This window comes from Cavia porcellus, unplaced genomic scaffold (genome assembly GCF_034190915.1).
Source record: "Cavia porcellus strain 051 isolate PalLab524CR breed Dunkin Hartley unplaced genomic scaffold, mCavPor4.1 scaffold_1, whole genome shotgun sequence".
NCBI lineage: Eukaryota > Metazoa > Chordata > Mammalia > Rodentia > Caviidae > Cavia > Cavia porcellus.
Genome location: NW_026947484.1, coordinates 220,272,637 through 220,285,813, shown reverse-complemented (window position 1 = coordinate 220,285,813; position 13,177 = coordinate 220,272,637). Strand labels below are relative to the sequence as shown.

General features: G+C 34.6%; 1 protein-coding gene across 8 annotated transcripts in view; it reads left to right on the top strand.

Moving 5' to 3' along the window:
* The window catches only part of Rmdn2 (regulator of microtubule dynamics 2), an 80,336-nt gene extending 67,407 nt beyond the window's left edge, over positions 1-12,929 (top strand). For 5 of the 8 annotated variants that reach the window (XM_063229643.1, XM_063229638.1, XM_063229646.1 and 2 more), the window contains 4 exons: positions 17-70; positions 155-235; positions 3,727-3,776; positions 10,828-12,929. In XM_063229643.1, coding sequence (XP_063085713.1) covers positions 17-70; positions 155-235; positions 3,727-3,776; positions 10,828-10,858 — 216 coding nt within the window. In that variant the 3' untranslated portion in view covers positions 10,859-12,929. Of the gene's footprint in view, positions 1-16; positions 71-154; positions 236-3,726; positions 3,781-10,827 lie in introns of those variants that run through there. The other 3 variants (XM_063229655.1, XM_063229662.1, XM_063229652.1) reach the window with 2 other exon arrangements.
* Positions 12,930-13,177: the final 248 nt, after the last annotated feature.

The following is a 13,177-nucleotide window of genomic DNA, read 5'->3' as shown; positions in this document are numbered from 1 at the left end:
TTTTTTCTTCAATCAGGCTGAAGAAATACATCCTGGTTATTCTCTACTCAATTACATGTACTTGGCCAAGGTAATGAAAACCTTTTTAAATATCACTTTGAATCCATTACTTAAAAATGTGACTCCTTTTAATATGATTCCTTTTCATTTCTAGTGTTATGTAGATCTTGAGGAAAATCAGAATGCTTGGAAGTTCTGTAATTTGGCATTGTTACTTCCCACTGTTACCAAAGAGGTAAGTCTACTAGATGGTAGCAGTGAATGCTAATGTCTCATCAATTCTATTCAAGCTTAAAGTCTGAACTGGGTTAGTATGCTTGTAATTTTCTTTCTTTATTGAATAATATTTATTTTTATTTTTCCAGATTTACAGAGGTGTAATTGACATATAAAAATTATAGATATGTAAGGTATACAATTTGATATTTTGATAAATGTCTACACTGTGAAGTGTTAACCACACTCAAGCTGACATATTCATCGCCACCTGTAGTTAACTTTTCTGACTGTTAAGAAACTTAAGATTTACTGTCTTAGCAAATTTCAAGTATATACTACAGTATTGTTAACCATCATCACCATAGTATGCATTAGATCACCAGAACTTATTCATCTTATAAGTTTGTACCTTTCGACCATTGGGGAAAAATGAGACCGTGTGAGAATCACCGTCTGCTTTCTGCTTCCATCATGGAATCCTCTTTTGAATTAAAACGTTTTAACTTGAATTTTTCCTGTACTATGAAGTCTTAAATTTCACTTTATGCCTAAGATAAACTAGCACTGGGAGACTACTTGGATCTTTAAAGGACAAGGCAAGTCATGGGATAGCAGATACATCCTGTTGCTCAGTAGGCCTAAGAGTACACGGAATGGGACAAGCCCCACTTGGGAGGAGAAAGCACAGTATAATTTTGAGAAGTTAATGATTAAACTATGTATGCAGCAAGAAAGCTGGACAGTTTGCCTGAGTTGGAGAATGGCAAATGCCCATGGAATTACCATCCTCAGGCCCCAGCTCAAAGCAGGGTGTAGCCATCTAACACTGTGAAAAAGATTAAAAATAAATACTCTCTTGATTTGGTGATACTTTCAATTAATGAAAGCAGAAACTATTATATTGCCTCTTGACTTTTTATTCAATAATTCAGGGTTCTGGATATATGTCTTAATTACTTTTCTTGTTGCTGAGACAAAATACCCAACAACCAAAGTTAAGGGAAAATTATTTGGTCTATAGTTCATAGAAGTTTCAGTGCATAATTGGCTGGCTCCAAGGCAGGATGACATGGCAGAGGGGCAACAGTTCCTGGCAGGTAAAAGGTAGAAAAAGCAGCAAGAGAGTGGGGACAAGCCTCTTTCTGTGCCTTGTATTGTACCCACTACTGGGATTGGGGCAGTGCCAATCCAGTGAGGGACTGATCCAGCAGTCACCTACCCTTAATCCCAGCAGTGCACCAGATTCGCTCTCCTCAAAAAAAACCCAAAAAAACAAAAAACATCCAAACCTGCATGAGGCCTTGGGGGAACACCCAAATACAAAGCAAAACAATATGCCATACAGTTTCAGCTTCCTTCAGGGTTAATGGCCCAGTGCACACTCCTAGGAGCCATTCATTGGTATGATGGGAACAAATGGAGATAGATAAAATGTTTCACCATTCCCTTCTTATGCCTTCAAATATTATCATCTTCTAATTCATAAAAAAAAAGAATGCCTGGGAAAAAGCATTCCTTGTGTTCTCCGTTAACATTAAACATTTGTTGTGATCTTTTGTATAAATGAGACTTGGTTGCCCTCTGGGAGCTTTAACTGAAGAGCACATATGGTGTACATCCAGGAAACTGTAGCTCAAGGTAGAGCACATAAAGTGCCAAGAGAGGTACAAATAATTGATCAGGGAATATGAAAAGGGAGAAATGACTCTCCTATTGGGCATCAGATGGCATCAGAGGTAGGCGACGGCGAAATGCAGCACTGGTTATAAAACAGGCTCAAAGAGGAAAAGCAAAGACATGTTTGCCTGTGTAGTCGTGGAAAGTCAGGCTGATAAAGAGAAGTGTAGCAAGCTCTGCCAGGCATCTGTAGGTTGGAGGGTCCTGTGTCTGAAGAGGGTTCTCGGACGCCATGGAGTCCATTCCCTGAACACAGAAGCAAGCTCTGGGGCTACAGATAGGTATCGTCTGATGCTTGCAACTCCTAAGAGTGTTAATTGTCCTGAGTATGTTTCCTTCATGTCATTTAGCACAGTTGTGATTATATTTATTTCTGTGGTTGTTCTGTTAAAGTAGCAACCAAATATGTTTCATTCACCATTTTATTTCTATGAATATATTGCCTAGCATATTACCATTCAACAAAAATTCATACAAAGAATCAAAACACTAATTCTATAAAATTAAAAGTGTGAATAATGACAATAAGAGGATTTGTAATAAATATAACCAAGAAATTTGGATTCTATGAAACTATTTCCTGTAATAAGCAGTATAGCCTGAGCAAATATTTCTGTGTCTTCTCTTTTTTTTCTAATGCTGTCTTTACTTGAATTCATAGCAATTATTTTCCAGGTTATAAATACATAGGAATATTTTGCTATGATTTTTGAGAACAAAGAATGAAGTTAGTTGTATGTAGAGGTATGTGCAAAGTTTTTCAGATAGAAATGTGTCTGACTGGTGATTTGCTGACCAACTTATTCATTGCCACAATACCTGCCAGTGCCACAACAGGTCAGCATAGTCATTAGTTTGTCTTCCTCCTGTGAACTTGCATTACATCCCTGCCTCTTTCTTGTGGCCTTTGTAACTTTTTCTTGCATTAGTCATTTGTGGACAGGTCTCCTGTGAACCTGTCGTCAGGGAGCCTTAAGCCCAGCGCACTGTTACTTGCTACTTGGAGAGTCAGCAGTTGGCCCTAGAGCCCGGATTCACAGGTGCAGGCAGCTTTACATTCTCAGAATTTGAACTGTGATATTTTTATTGTTTACATGGATTTTTCTTGACTTTGAGATGATAATCTCAGATCCTGAGAAACATTTTGTTTTTAAAACAAAACAAAATTCTTGTGTCTAAGGCAGTACAAAATGATTGCTAAATGAAATAATGACTTTTATCAGTGGCCTTAAAGATTTTTAAGCTGAGACAGCTTTAAAGTTCATTGACCTTGAGTGTACAGAGAAAGCTTAAATATATTTTTTAAATTGTGTACTATTTTGTTATATAGTGATGAATGTGCTAATCTCAGGGGAAAACTATTTTTAAATCACTATAATCTTTTGAAATGACATTCGTCACCCTTCTATGACCAATAGAATTATAGTAATCTCTAGTGTAAGGTACTTAGATAAAGGCAATAATGAAATTGAATTCTTATAGTGGAATCTTAGATTTTTTCAATTTTCTGCTGCTGGAGCTAGGACTCCATCTAATAGTTGAGGGGAAAAAAACAGTAAGATTAACATGCTAGTGTTTTCATTGTGTCAGTTTATATGAAAGACTTTCCCCTTAGTGTATCCCACAATTCCAAATCTGTGGAGGAACAGTATGTATGTAGCTCTCTGTTACACACAGTCTCATAAACCTGAATCATGCTTGGTCCTAAGAAACCCATTTTCTTTGAGTGACCTTTGAAAAATGTACCTGCACTCAGTCATAATCCATCTAATACCTGGACTACAGGATAAATATGTGAGATTTCCTTATGCATCTGTATTTTCTTTCTAGGATAAAGAAGCACAGACAGAGGTGAAAGCAATAATCAAGTCCTTGAAGCGGTAAATAATGTACTCTTCAACAAATCTAACATGGTCTACTAAAATTTAAGTTTCTCAGAGTTGTGCTTTTATCACCGTGTTTTCCTTTTGATGTAAATGTAATATATTTAGGTGTAAAAGTAAAACCATAATCCTGCAAAATGATTCCAAATGGCATGACAAAACAAATCATTATTTGGAGAATATATATTTAATATGTCTGTGCATGATATTTATAAACATGTATGCCTTATATTTTTTCTACCAATAAACTGTAACTTTCAGAATATTTTAAAGAAAATATTTAAATCAACCAATAAAGTGAATTCTAATATTTTACTGTTTTAACAAATACCGTAAAACCTAGTAATTTCATTAATTGAATGAAAAATGAAAAGAGTGAACAGTTATTGGTAGAAAAGCAAAAACAAAAGGATAAATATAATTAGTATTTGGATAAATATAAATAAAATTGCAGTGAAATACTCTTTTACTATCAAATTTGCATAGATTTTTCTCTTCACTGAGCTAACACTGAATATTGACCATATTGCCATAAGATGAAATATTCTCATATACGTTAGTGGAGGATATTTTTGCATAACTGTTTGGTAAAATGTATAAAAGGTCTTAAAAATACGTTAACTCAGCTGGATGTGATGGTGCACACCTGTAATCCCAGCTCTTGGGATACTGAGGCAGGAGGATCGCTGGAAGTTTGAGGCCAGCCTGGATTCAAGGCTAGCCTGAAGTGCCTAGTGAAACTCTGTAACAAACAAACCAAAAATATATAGTTATAGATATATATAGACTCTAATCTTGTAATTCTAATTCATTGAAATAAAGAGAAAAATACAAATGTTGGTACACAAATATTTATAAGAACTTAACACTATGTCTAACAATAAGAAAGCAATTTATCACATTAGAATTTAACTATAATATAGTATTATTTTGATATTAAAACAATTATAAAAGTGATATATAGAAATATAAAGAGCATTGTAAGTATACAGCAAAATATTACATATAAATGATGTTAGCTATATGGAAATATTAGTAGGAAATACAGTAAAATGAAAGTACATTTCTGTGAAGTTGTATCTTATTTACCGTATTTCCAAATTTTACTTAAATTTTTTTATTTCTTGGAAGTACATAACGTCATCAAATACTGGATTTCAGTACCTGCATTTGGATCGTACTCATGGCCCAGGACCCTCCCTTACATCCAGGCCTCCCCGCCTACTCCCTACCTAGTAAAGCAGGGCAGTCTCCATTCTACCTTCACGTCACCACTTGTAGATTCTGCATATTGGGGAGAACATGTGATACTGTATTAGTCACATGATGGTCTCCAGATCATCTATTTTCCTGAAAATGACAAAAAGGATTCTTTGCAGCTGGCTAATGCTATGTGTAGGTACCACATTTGCTTTTTCATTCATTTGTTGCTGGCCACCTTGGCTGCCTTCCATACCTTGGCTATTACAAATTGTGCTGCAGCACTCATCGGTACGCTGGTATCCCTGCAGAAAGCTGACTGTAATTCCTTGTGGTGTATACCGAGGAGTGGTATAGTTGAATCAAATAGTGGCGCCATTTTTGGTTTTTTGAGGAACCTCCATATTGATTTCCTAGGGGCTCTACTGATTTACATTCCTGCCAGCAGTTTAGATAGGATACTTTCCCCCCATGTTCTCCCCAGCAGTTATTTGTAGTATTCTTGATGGCTACTGTACCTGGGATGAGATGGAATCTCACTGTAGTTTTGATTTGGGGATCCCTCAAGGCTAAATGTTGAACATGTTTTTAATGTACTTACTGGCCTCTCATACTTCTTTTGAGAAGTGTCAGTTCAGTTCTTTTGTTCATGTATTGAATGGGCTATTTGCTTGTTTTCATTTTTTTTTTTTTTTAGTTCTTTATATATCCTAGCTATTAATCCTGTGTCAAAAGAGTGACTGGCAAAGATGTTCTCCCATTTCATAGTTTTTTTCTTCATTCTGTTGTTTTTCTTACTATGTAGAAACTTTTGAATTTGATATAGTCCTGTTTATTGATTCTTGTTATTTCCTGTGCTATTCAAGTTCTATTCAGGAAATCTTTGCCTGTGCCTGTAACTTCAAGTGTCTCCTCTATGTTTTCTTCTAGCAGTTTCAAAGTTTCAGGTCTTATATCTAGTCCTTTATCCATTTTAAAACTGATTTTTAGACATGGCACAACATAAGGATCTAGTTTCAATCTTCTATTTATGGATATCTAGTTTTCCCTGCACCATCTGCTTGCTGTCTTTTCGCTAAGACATTTTTGACTCCTTTGTTCAGAATTAGGTAGATATGGTTGTGTGGGTTTATTTCTATGCCCTCTATTCCTTTCCATTGGTCTGTGTCTATTTTTTTGTGAATTCCATGTGGTTAGTAAGGTTTTGCAGTATAATTTGAAATTGGATATTGGGATACCTAAAGCCTTGCTCTTTTTACCTAAGATTTATTTGGCTATTTTGAGTCTTTTATATTTCTAGATGAATTTTAGGATTCCTTTTTTCTAGTTCTGTAAAGAATTTCATTGATATTTCAATGGGGATTGCACTGAATGTATAGATTGCTTTTGTTAAGGCCATTTTAGCAATATCCATTCTGACAATCCATGAACATGGTATGTCTCACAATCTTCTAGTGTGTTCTTTAATTTTTTTCATTTCAGTTTTATGAAATTTTCACTGTAGAAGTCCTTTGCTTTCTTTATTAGATTGATGCACAGATTGTTTTGAAAATATTCCAAATGGAATTGTTTTTCAGCTAATCCACTATTTGTGTATAGAAAAGCTATTGATTTTTAGTGATGATTTTATAACTTGCTATGTGTCTGAATTCATTTATCAACTCTAAAATCTTTTGGTGGACTCTTTAGAGTCTTTTAAATGTAAGAAAATGTCACCTGAAAACAAGAATAATTTGACTTTTTTTCTTTCCTACTTGTCCCTTTTATGCCTCTCTCTTACCTACTTGCTCAAGCTAAAATTTCAAGAATTATATTGAATAGGAGAGGAGGGAATGGAAATACTTGCCTCATTTCTGATTTTAGAGGAAATGCTTTCACTTTCCCCCTCTTCATAATGACGTTGACTGTGGCTGCCATATATGGCTTTGACTGTATTGAGATAGGATCCTTCAAGATCTAGTTTCTTTGGAGCTGTTATCATGAAAGGATTTTCAATTTTGTCAATTCTACATCACTTGAAATAATCATGTGACTTTTTTCCTTAGTTCTATTTATTGATTTGTTTGTGATGAACCATCCTTGCATCCCTGGAATGAAATTGACTTAATCATAGTATATGATCTTTTCAATGTGTTACTGAATTTGGTTTGTATTTTACTAAGAATTTTTTATAGCAAGAAAATTATTTAAGAAATATGCCCTTCTTTTTCTTTTTTAAGTTAACTTTATTGGTACATTTTAGATATACAGAAAGGTTCATTACAGGAAATTTTTACTTAATTCTTTTTTTTCCTAATCCTCTACCCTATATTCAACCTCACTTCTCCTGCCTATTCACACACACAAAAAAAATTGTTTCCATTTTTTTCTTTCTTTGCTCTTTTTTTTCCTTTTCCCTTCCTTTCTCTCTACTTCCTCTTCTCATTTGAGCATTGTATTCTTATCTGATAATATGTAGTATACATTTTTGTCCTTATTTATACTTTTGCTTCATCAGTGACCTGTTTGGTCCTGAGCTTTTCTTTGTTGGAAAATTTTCATAATTGCTATGTCACTGCTTGTTATTGATCCTTTTGGGTTTTCTAAATCCTTCTTCATTCCATCCGGTAGCTCCTGTGTGTAGAAATGTATCCATTTCCTTTAAATTCTCACGTGAGAAAACAGGATTTCAGAGGTTTGTTAATCCTCTGGATTTCAGTGGTGTCTGTTGTAATGTTCCCTTTTTTCATCTCTAGTCATATTGATTTGGATCTTCCTTCTTTTGGATAGTTTGGCTGAATATACATCAACCTTGTTTATTTTTCAAAGAACCAACTCTTAAAATTTGTATATTATTCTTTTAATCTATAGTTCACTAGTTGTAGCTGTAATCTTTGTTAATTCTCTGCTTGAGTTTGATTTTGGTTTGTTCTCATTTTTCTAAGACCTTGAGATGCATCATTAGGTTATTTATTGAAGAGTGCCTTAATTTTTTGATGTAGGTACTCATAGCTATAACCTTCTGTTTAAGAACTGCCTTCTCTGTATCCCAGGGATTTGGGTCTATTGTGTTTCCATTTTCATTTAATTTTAGAAATCTTTTAGTCACACCCCCATCCAATTTCTTCAGTGACACACTGGTTGTTCAAAAATGAATTGTTCTGTCTCCAAGTGTGTGTATAGTGTCTCTTGTTGTTGACTCCTAGTCTTATTCCATTTTGACTTGATAGAAGGCCAGAAATTCTCTTCATTTTTGTTTTATTTTTTAAGGCTTTCTTTATGACCTATTTTGAAGAATATTCAATGAGCTGCTGAGAATAATATATATTCTGTAGTTTTGGGTGAAGTATTTTATAGAAGTCCATTTGTTGTGTGATGTAGTTTAAGTTTGATGTTTGTTTGTTGATTTTTTTTTTTTTTGGGCCTGGATGACCTTTTTGTTGATAAGAATAGAGCATTAAAAATACTAGTTTTGTACTGGGACCTATGTGCCCTTTATGCTGAGTAGTGTTTATGTTATATAATTGAGTAGGCCAGAGTTAAGTGAATTTATATTTACAATTCTTTTATCTTCTCTTTGTTCTTTTTAACCAGTATATACTGGCCATTTTCCCCTTGTCTGATTATATTGTCCTGAAATCTGCTGTGTCAAATATGATTATAGCTACTCCTGATTTCTTACAGTTTTCAATTGTACAGAATATTGTTTTCCATCTTTTCACTTTCAGACTGTGTGTGTCTTTGCTAGTGATACCTGTTTCTAACAGGCAACAAAGAGTTAAGTCCTTTTTAAGATTCATTCAGCCCATGCATGTCTTTCAATTGGAAATTTAAATCTGTTTACTTCAAAAATTATTACAGAAAGGTATGTTCTATTTCTATCATTTTGTTATTTTTCTAATTTCTTTGCTAATTCTCAATAGCTTATCTTCTTTCCCCCTTCTATGTGTAGGATTCCTTTAAATGTCTTCTGAAAAACTGGCTTACTAGTTATGAATTTCTTTAGTTTATGGTCATCCTGAAAAGTCTTCATTTCTATATTTTTAAGGACAGCTTTGCTGGGTATAATAATCTAGGCAGATTTTGTTGTTGTTGCTGCTGCTGCTGTTTTTTTTGTTTGTTTGTTTGTTTGTTTGGGTTTTTTTTGTTTGTTTTTAGGAATTTGTTACGTATCTTCCTGGCCTTTTAGGTGGGTTTGTATAGAGAAGTCTGAAGTTATTCTGATGAGTTTGCCTATAAGTGTCTTGGTGATTCTCTCTTACAGCTTTCAATAGATTTTTCTTGTTCTGTACTCTTTTATTTTAACTATATAATATGACATGAGATTATTATTTTCTGGTCATACTTGTTTGGGGTTCAAAATGCCTCCTTCTGGGTATGGTATTACATGCCTGTAACCCCAGAACTCTGAAGACTTAGGCAGGAGGATCACTGTGATTTCAAAGCCATTCTGGATCATTCTGAGGTCAAGGCCAGCCAAGAAAACATAGCAAGACCCTGTCTCAAAACAAAAACAAAACAAACAAAATACCTCTTGCACTTGATGTATTATCATTCCTAACATTTGGAAGTTTTTTGTTATTATTTTACTGAATAGATTTTCTGTATCATTAGTCTGAGACATTGTGCCCTCTTCTACATCAAAAATTCATAAATTTAGTCTGTTACTCATGTCCTTTGGTTCTTGGACGTTTTGTCCATAATTTTTTGTGATTTTTCTTTACTACTGTCTACGTGTAATTATTCTTCAACCTTATTATACAGCCTTGAAATTTGTCTTCTTGATCCTGTTTAATGAGGTTTTGCACTGAGTTTTTAAACTGACTTTTGCTTTTCGGAATTTGTGTTTGGTTTTCTTTAGAATCTCTGTCTCTTTGTTGAATTGTTCCTTCATATTCCATATTATCTTTCTTTAGTTATTTAGTTGTTTATTTAAATTCTACTTGAAGTAATTGATTGCTTTTTAAAAATCAGTCTTTCAAATTCTTTTGCATTTAATCCACTTTGATACCTTTGCATTCTGTTACTGATGAGAGACTTGGAGGAGCTGTGTTGCCTTGTTTTTTTGTATTTCTTGTGTTTCTATATTGATATTTGTGCATCTATTGAGATGAATGGCTCTTCTCCTTGAGGTTCTTCTTAGTTTCCAGCCTTGTTTTCAAAGGCCTGATCCTCAACACTACCCAGAAGGGTGAAACTAATCATAGTAAGGATGCCAACAGAAAGACAAACCAGATATTGACAAGCAGTAAAAAAAAAAATTAAAAACAGCAACTGTACCACCATTAACAATAGAAAAGAAATTAGCAATTAATAACATAGTAAATTAAAAGACTAAAAATTAATAAAGGTTAAAAGCAATAATAAGATGGAGGACTTGGCATCCATTATCAGGGTAATCAGTGTGGTGGTTTGTGGATAAGGACTTGACCCAGTAGAACTGTGATACTTCTGCATCAGTTATTGCAGTGTTAGAAATTTCTGGCATGTTTGGCAATCTCTCCCAATAGGGAGCTTCCTTCCCATCACAGGAAGCCCTGCTGCCCGTGCAGTTCCAGAGCCAGATCTAGTCACATCTTTAAAAAGGCAAGGGGGTGTGGGGTTTGCTGGTGATTTAGCTCAGCAGCACAAGCGCCTGCCTGGCATGTGTGAGGTCTGAGTTCAATCCCTGGTACAAAAAAAAAAAAAAAAAAAGCTTGTGAATGAGGCCAAGCTAAGTTTCTACATTATGTCCTCCTGCCTTGTAAAAGTTGAGCATTATTCTTAAATCACAGCATTATATGTAGAACATTATATTTAGTCCAGGGAATGTCACACAAAGTAAGCCATGTGCACGCTAATTTTTATGATTACTTCATTCACCACTCAGGGTGCTTGACTTTGAAGGAGACAATATCTGAAGAATGTTGCTGAAATGAAGACTTCCCCTGCTGGGCCACTGAGGCCAAGCTAACGGTGCATCTTCCCTTCACAGATGAAGCACACCAACTGCTAACCTCTCAAGAGACATCACGCGCAACTTTGGAAGTGTGGAGTTCAGAACCTGAACTTTGAATATGCTCAATTTCAGAAGAGAAGAATCAAACAGTTTTTGCAATTTCTCATAAGACATTAAACTAACTTAATGTTCTACTAGAATTTTAAGAAGCGTCATGTCCATGCATTGCAGTGTTAGCTCTCTCTCTCTTGCTAAGTAACAAATAGCCTTCATGGTAACATAAAGATCTATGCCATTTCTCAGTTGCTTTGCACCTTATAATATGTTTTGTACTTTTGAATTACTGAAAGCAGTGGCAAAGCAGGAAAGGACCATAAATACAGTCTTCTGCATCAAGCTTCTCTCATTTTACCAATAAGCAATTTAAACTCTGATGTACAGGTCACACAGTCAACATCAGAGAACTAGACTGGCTGAACCCAGCTAAGCGCTGGGCCTTGGAATCTCAGGTCCTCTGCATGGTACTGAGCATAGGGCTGTTTGCATTGAACTGATTGGGCTCTAATGTGCCTGGCACAGAGTGGAGGCTCTCAGAAGGGTAACCATACCGATTTATTTAATCTCCACATCAACTCTATAAGGAAAGTAGGTTTGCTTTTACCCTATTTATCGATAGGGGAGCTAAAGCATGTGATATTAAATTTCAACCCTAACACAGTGAGCATAAAATCTGAGCTGGGCAGCCTGCTCCAGAGTCTGTGGTGTAATCTGGACCACTGTACAACCGTGTCAGCACTTGGGGAACATGGGGATCAGGGGAGTGGAAGGAGGTGCAGGGACAGGAAAGGGAGGGGGAAGAAGTCTTTAAAGTAGAAAGGGATCCCAAGGAGAAAGAAAAGAGAGCTAGGAAGTAAAGGTGAAGAAAAACCTTATATTTATGTTTTGGATATTACGATGCATTGTCTAGTTTCTCTTCATAAATATCTAACAATCTATTAGGTGTCTTCCTTTATATTAAAATCTTTTTCATATGCCCAACCCCTCTTCCCCGAATCAAGATAAGGAGAGATGATGATGAAGAAGAATGTTAATTACTTAAACCTTGTCTGTGTGTATAGGGAGAGCCTGACTGTGGACTTTATGACCCATTAATTGTGCAATTAACCAGACAAGTGTATTTCACAGGGATAAGGTGCATTTTAGAAGCAAATAAAGCTAGTATCTTGAAGTCATGTGACTTTGGAACAATTTAACCTAAATTTGTTTTGGGTGCTGAAAACCAAAATTAAGGGTGAGCTTTAAAATAGTTTTATTGGTGTGTAATTGATCTATAAGTAGTTGACCATATTTAAAGTGTATAGTTTGATAAATTTTTACATATGAATGTACCTATGTTCAAGATAAACATTTCCATGACCTAAAAAAAAAGTTGTTTATGCTTATGTATAATTTCTCACCTCTCTTTCTTTGTACTATCATCCTGAAGCAACCACTGATCTGCTTTTTGTTACTATAGATTATATTCTCCAGGATTTTATATAAGTAGAATTCAATATTATGTATTCTTCTCTGACTTTTTTCATTAAGCATAATTATTTTTAAATTCATCCACATTGTAGTGTATACTAATAATTCATTCCTTTTTACTTCTGAATTATATTTTATTCCATGCATATACCATAATTTGTTTCCTAATTCAACTATTGATGGACATTTGGGCTGTTTACGGTATTTGATTATTATAAATAAATCTTGTGTGAACATTCATGTGGAGTCTTTGCATGAACATATATTTTTTCATTTCCTGGATAAATACCCAAAGTAGAAAGGATGGTTAATGTATGTCTATCATTTAAAGACCTGAACTTTCCAAAGTTGTGCTGCATTTTAAATTTTCACTGACAGTGTATGAAGTCCCACATGCTCAACCTTCTTAACAATTAACCACTGCACTAGGCTTGAGGTGACACCAGATTGGGGTTCGAATTTGTATTTCCCTAATGACAAATAAATAAATATTGAATTTTGTCAAATTTGTGTTTATTGAGGTCCATATGGTTTTTGTGTTTTAATTTGTTTATAAGATTCATTACATTTTTAAAAATATTAAGACTACCTTGAATTGCTGAGATAAACCTTAGACTTAATATATCATCCATTTTACATATTTTTTTGATTTATTAAAATTTTGTTTGGAATTTTTGCATAAAGATATAACTGGATATTCCCTGTAGTTTTCTTATAATGCTCTCTTTTTTGGGGTTTCCAGACCTCATAAAAT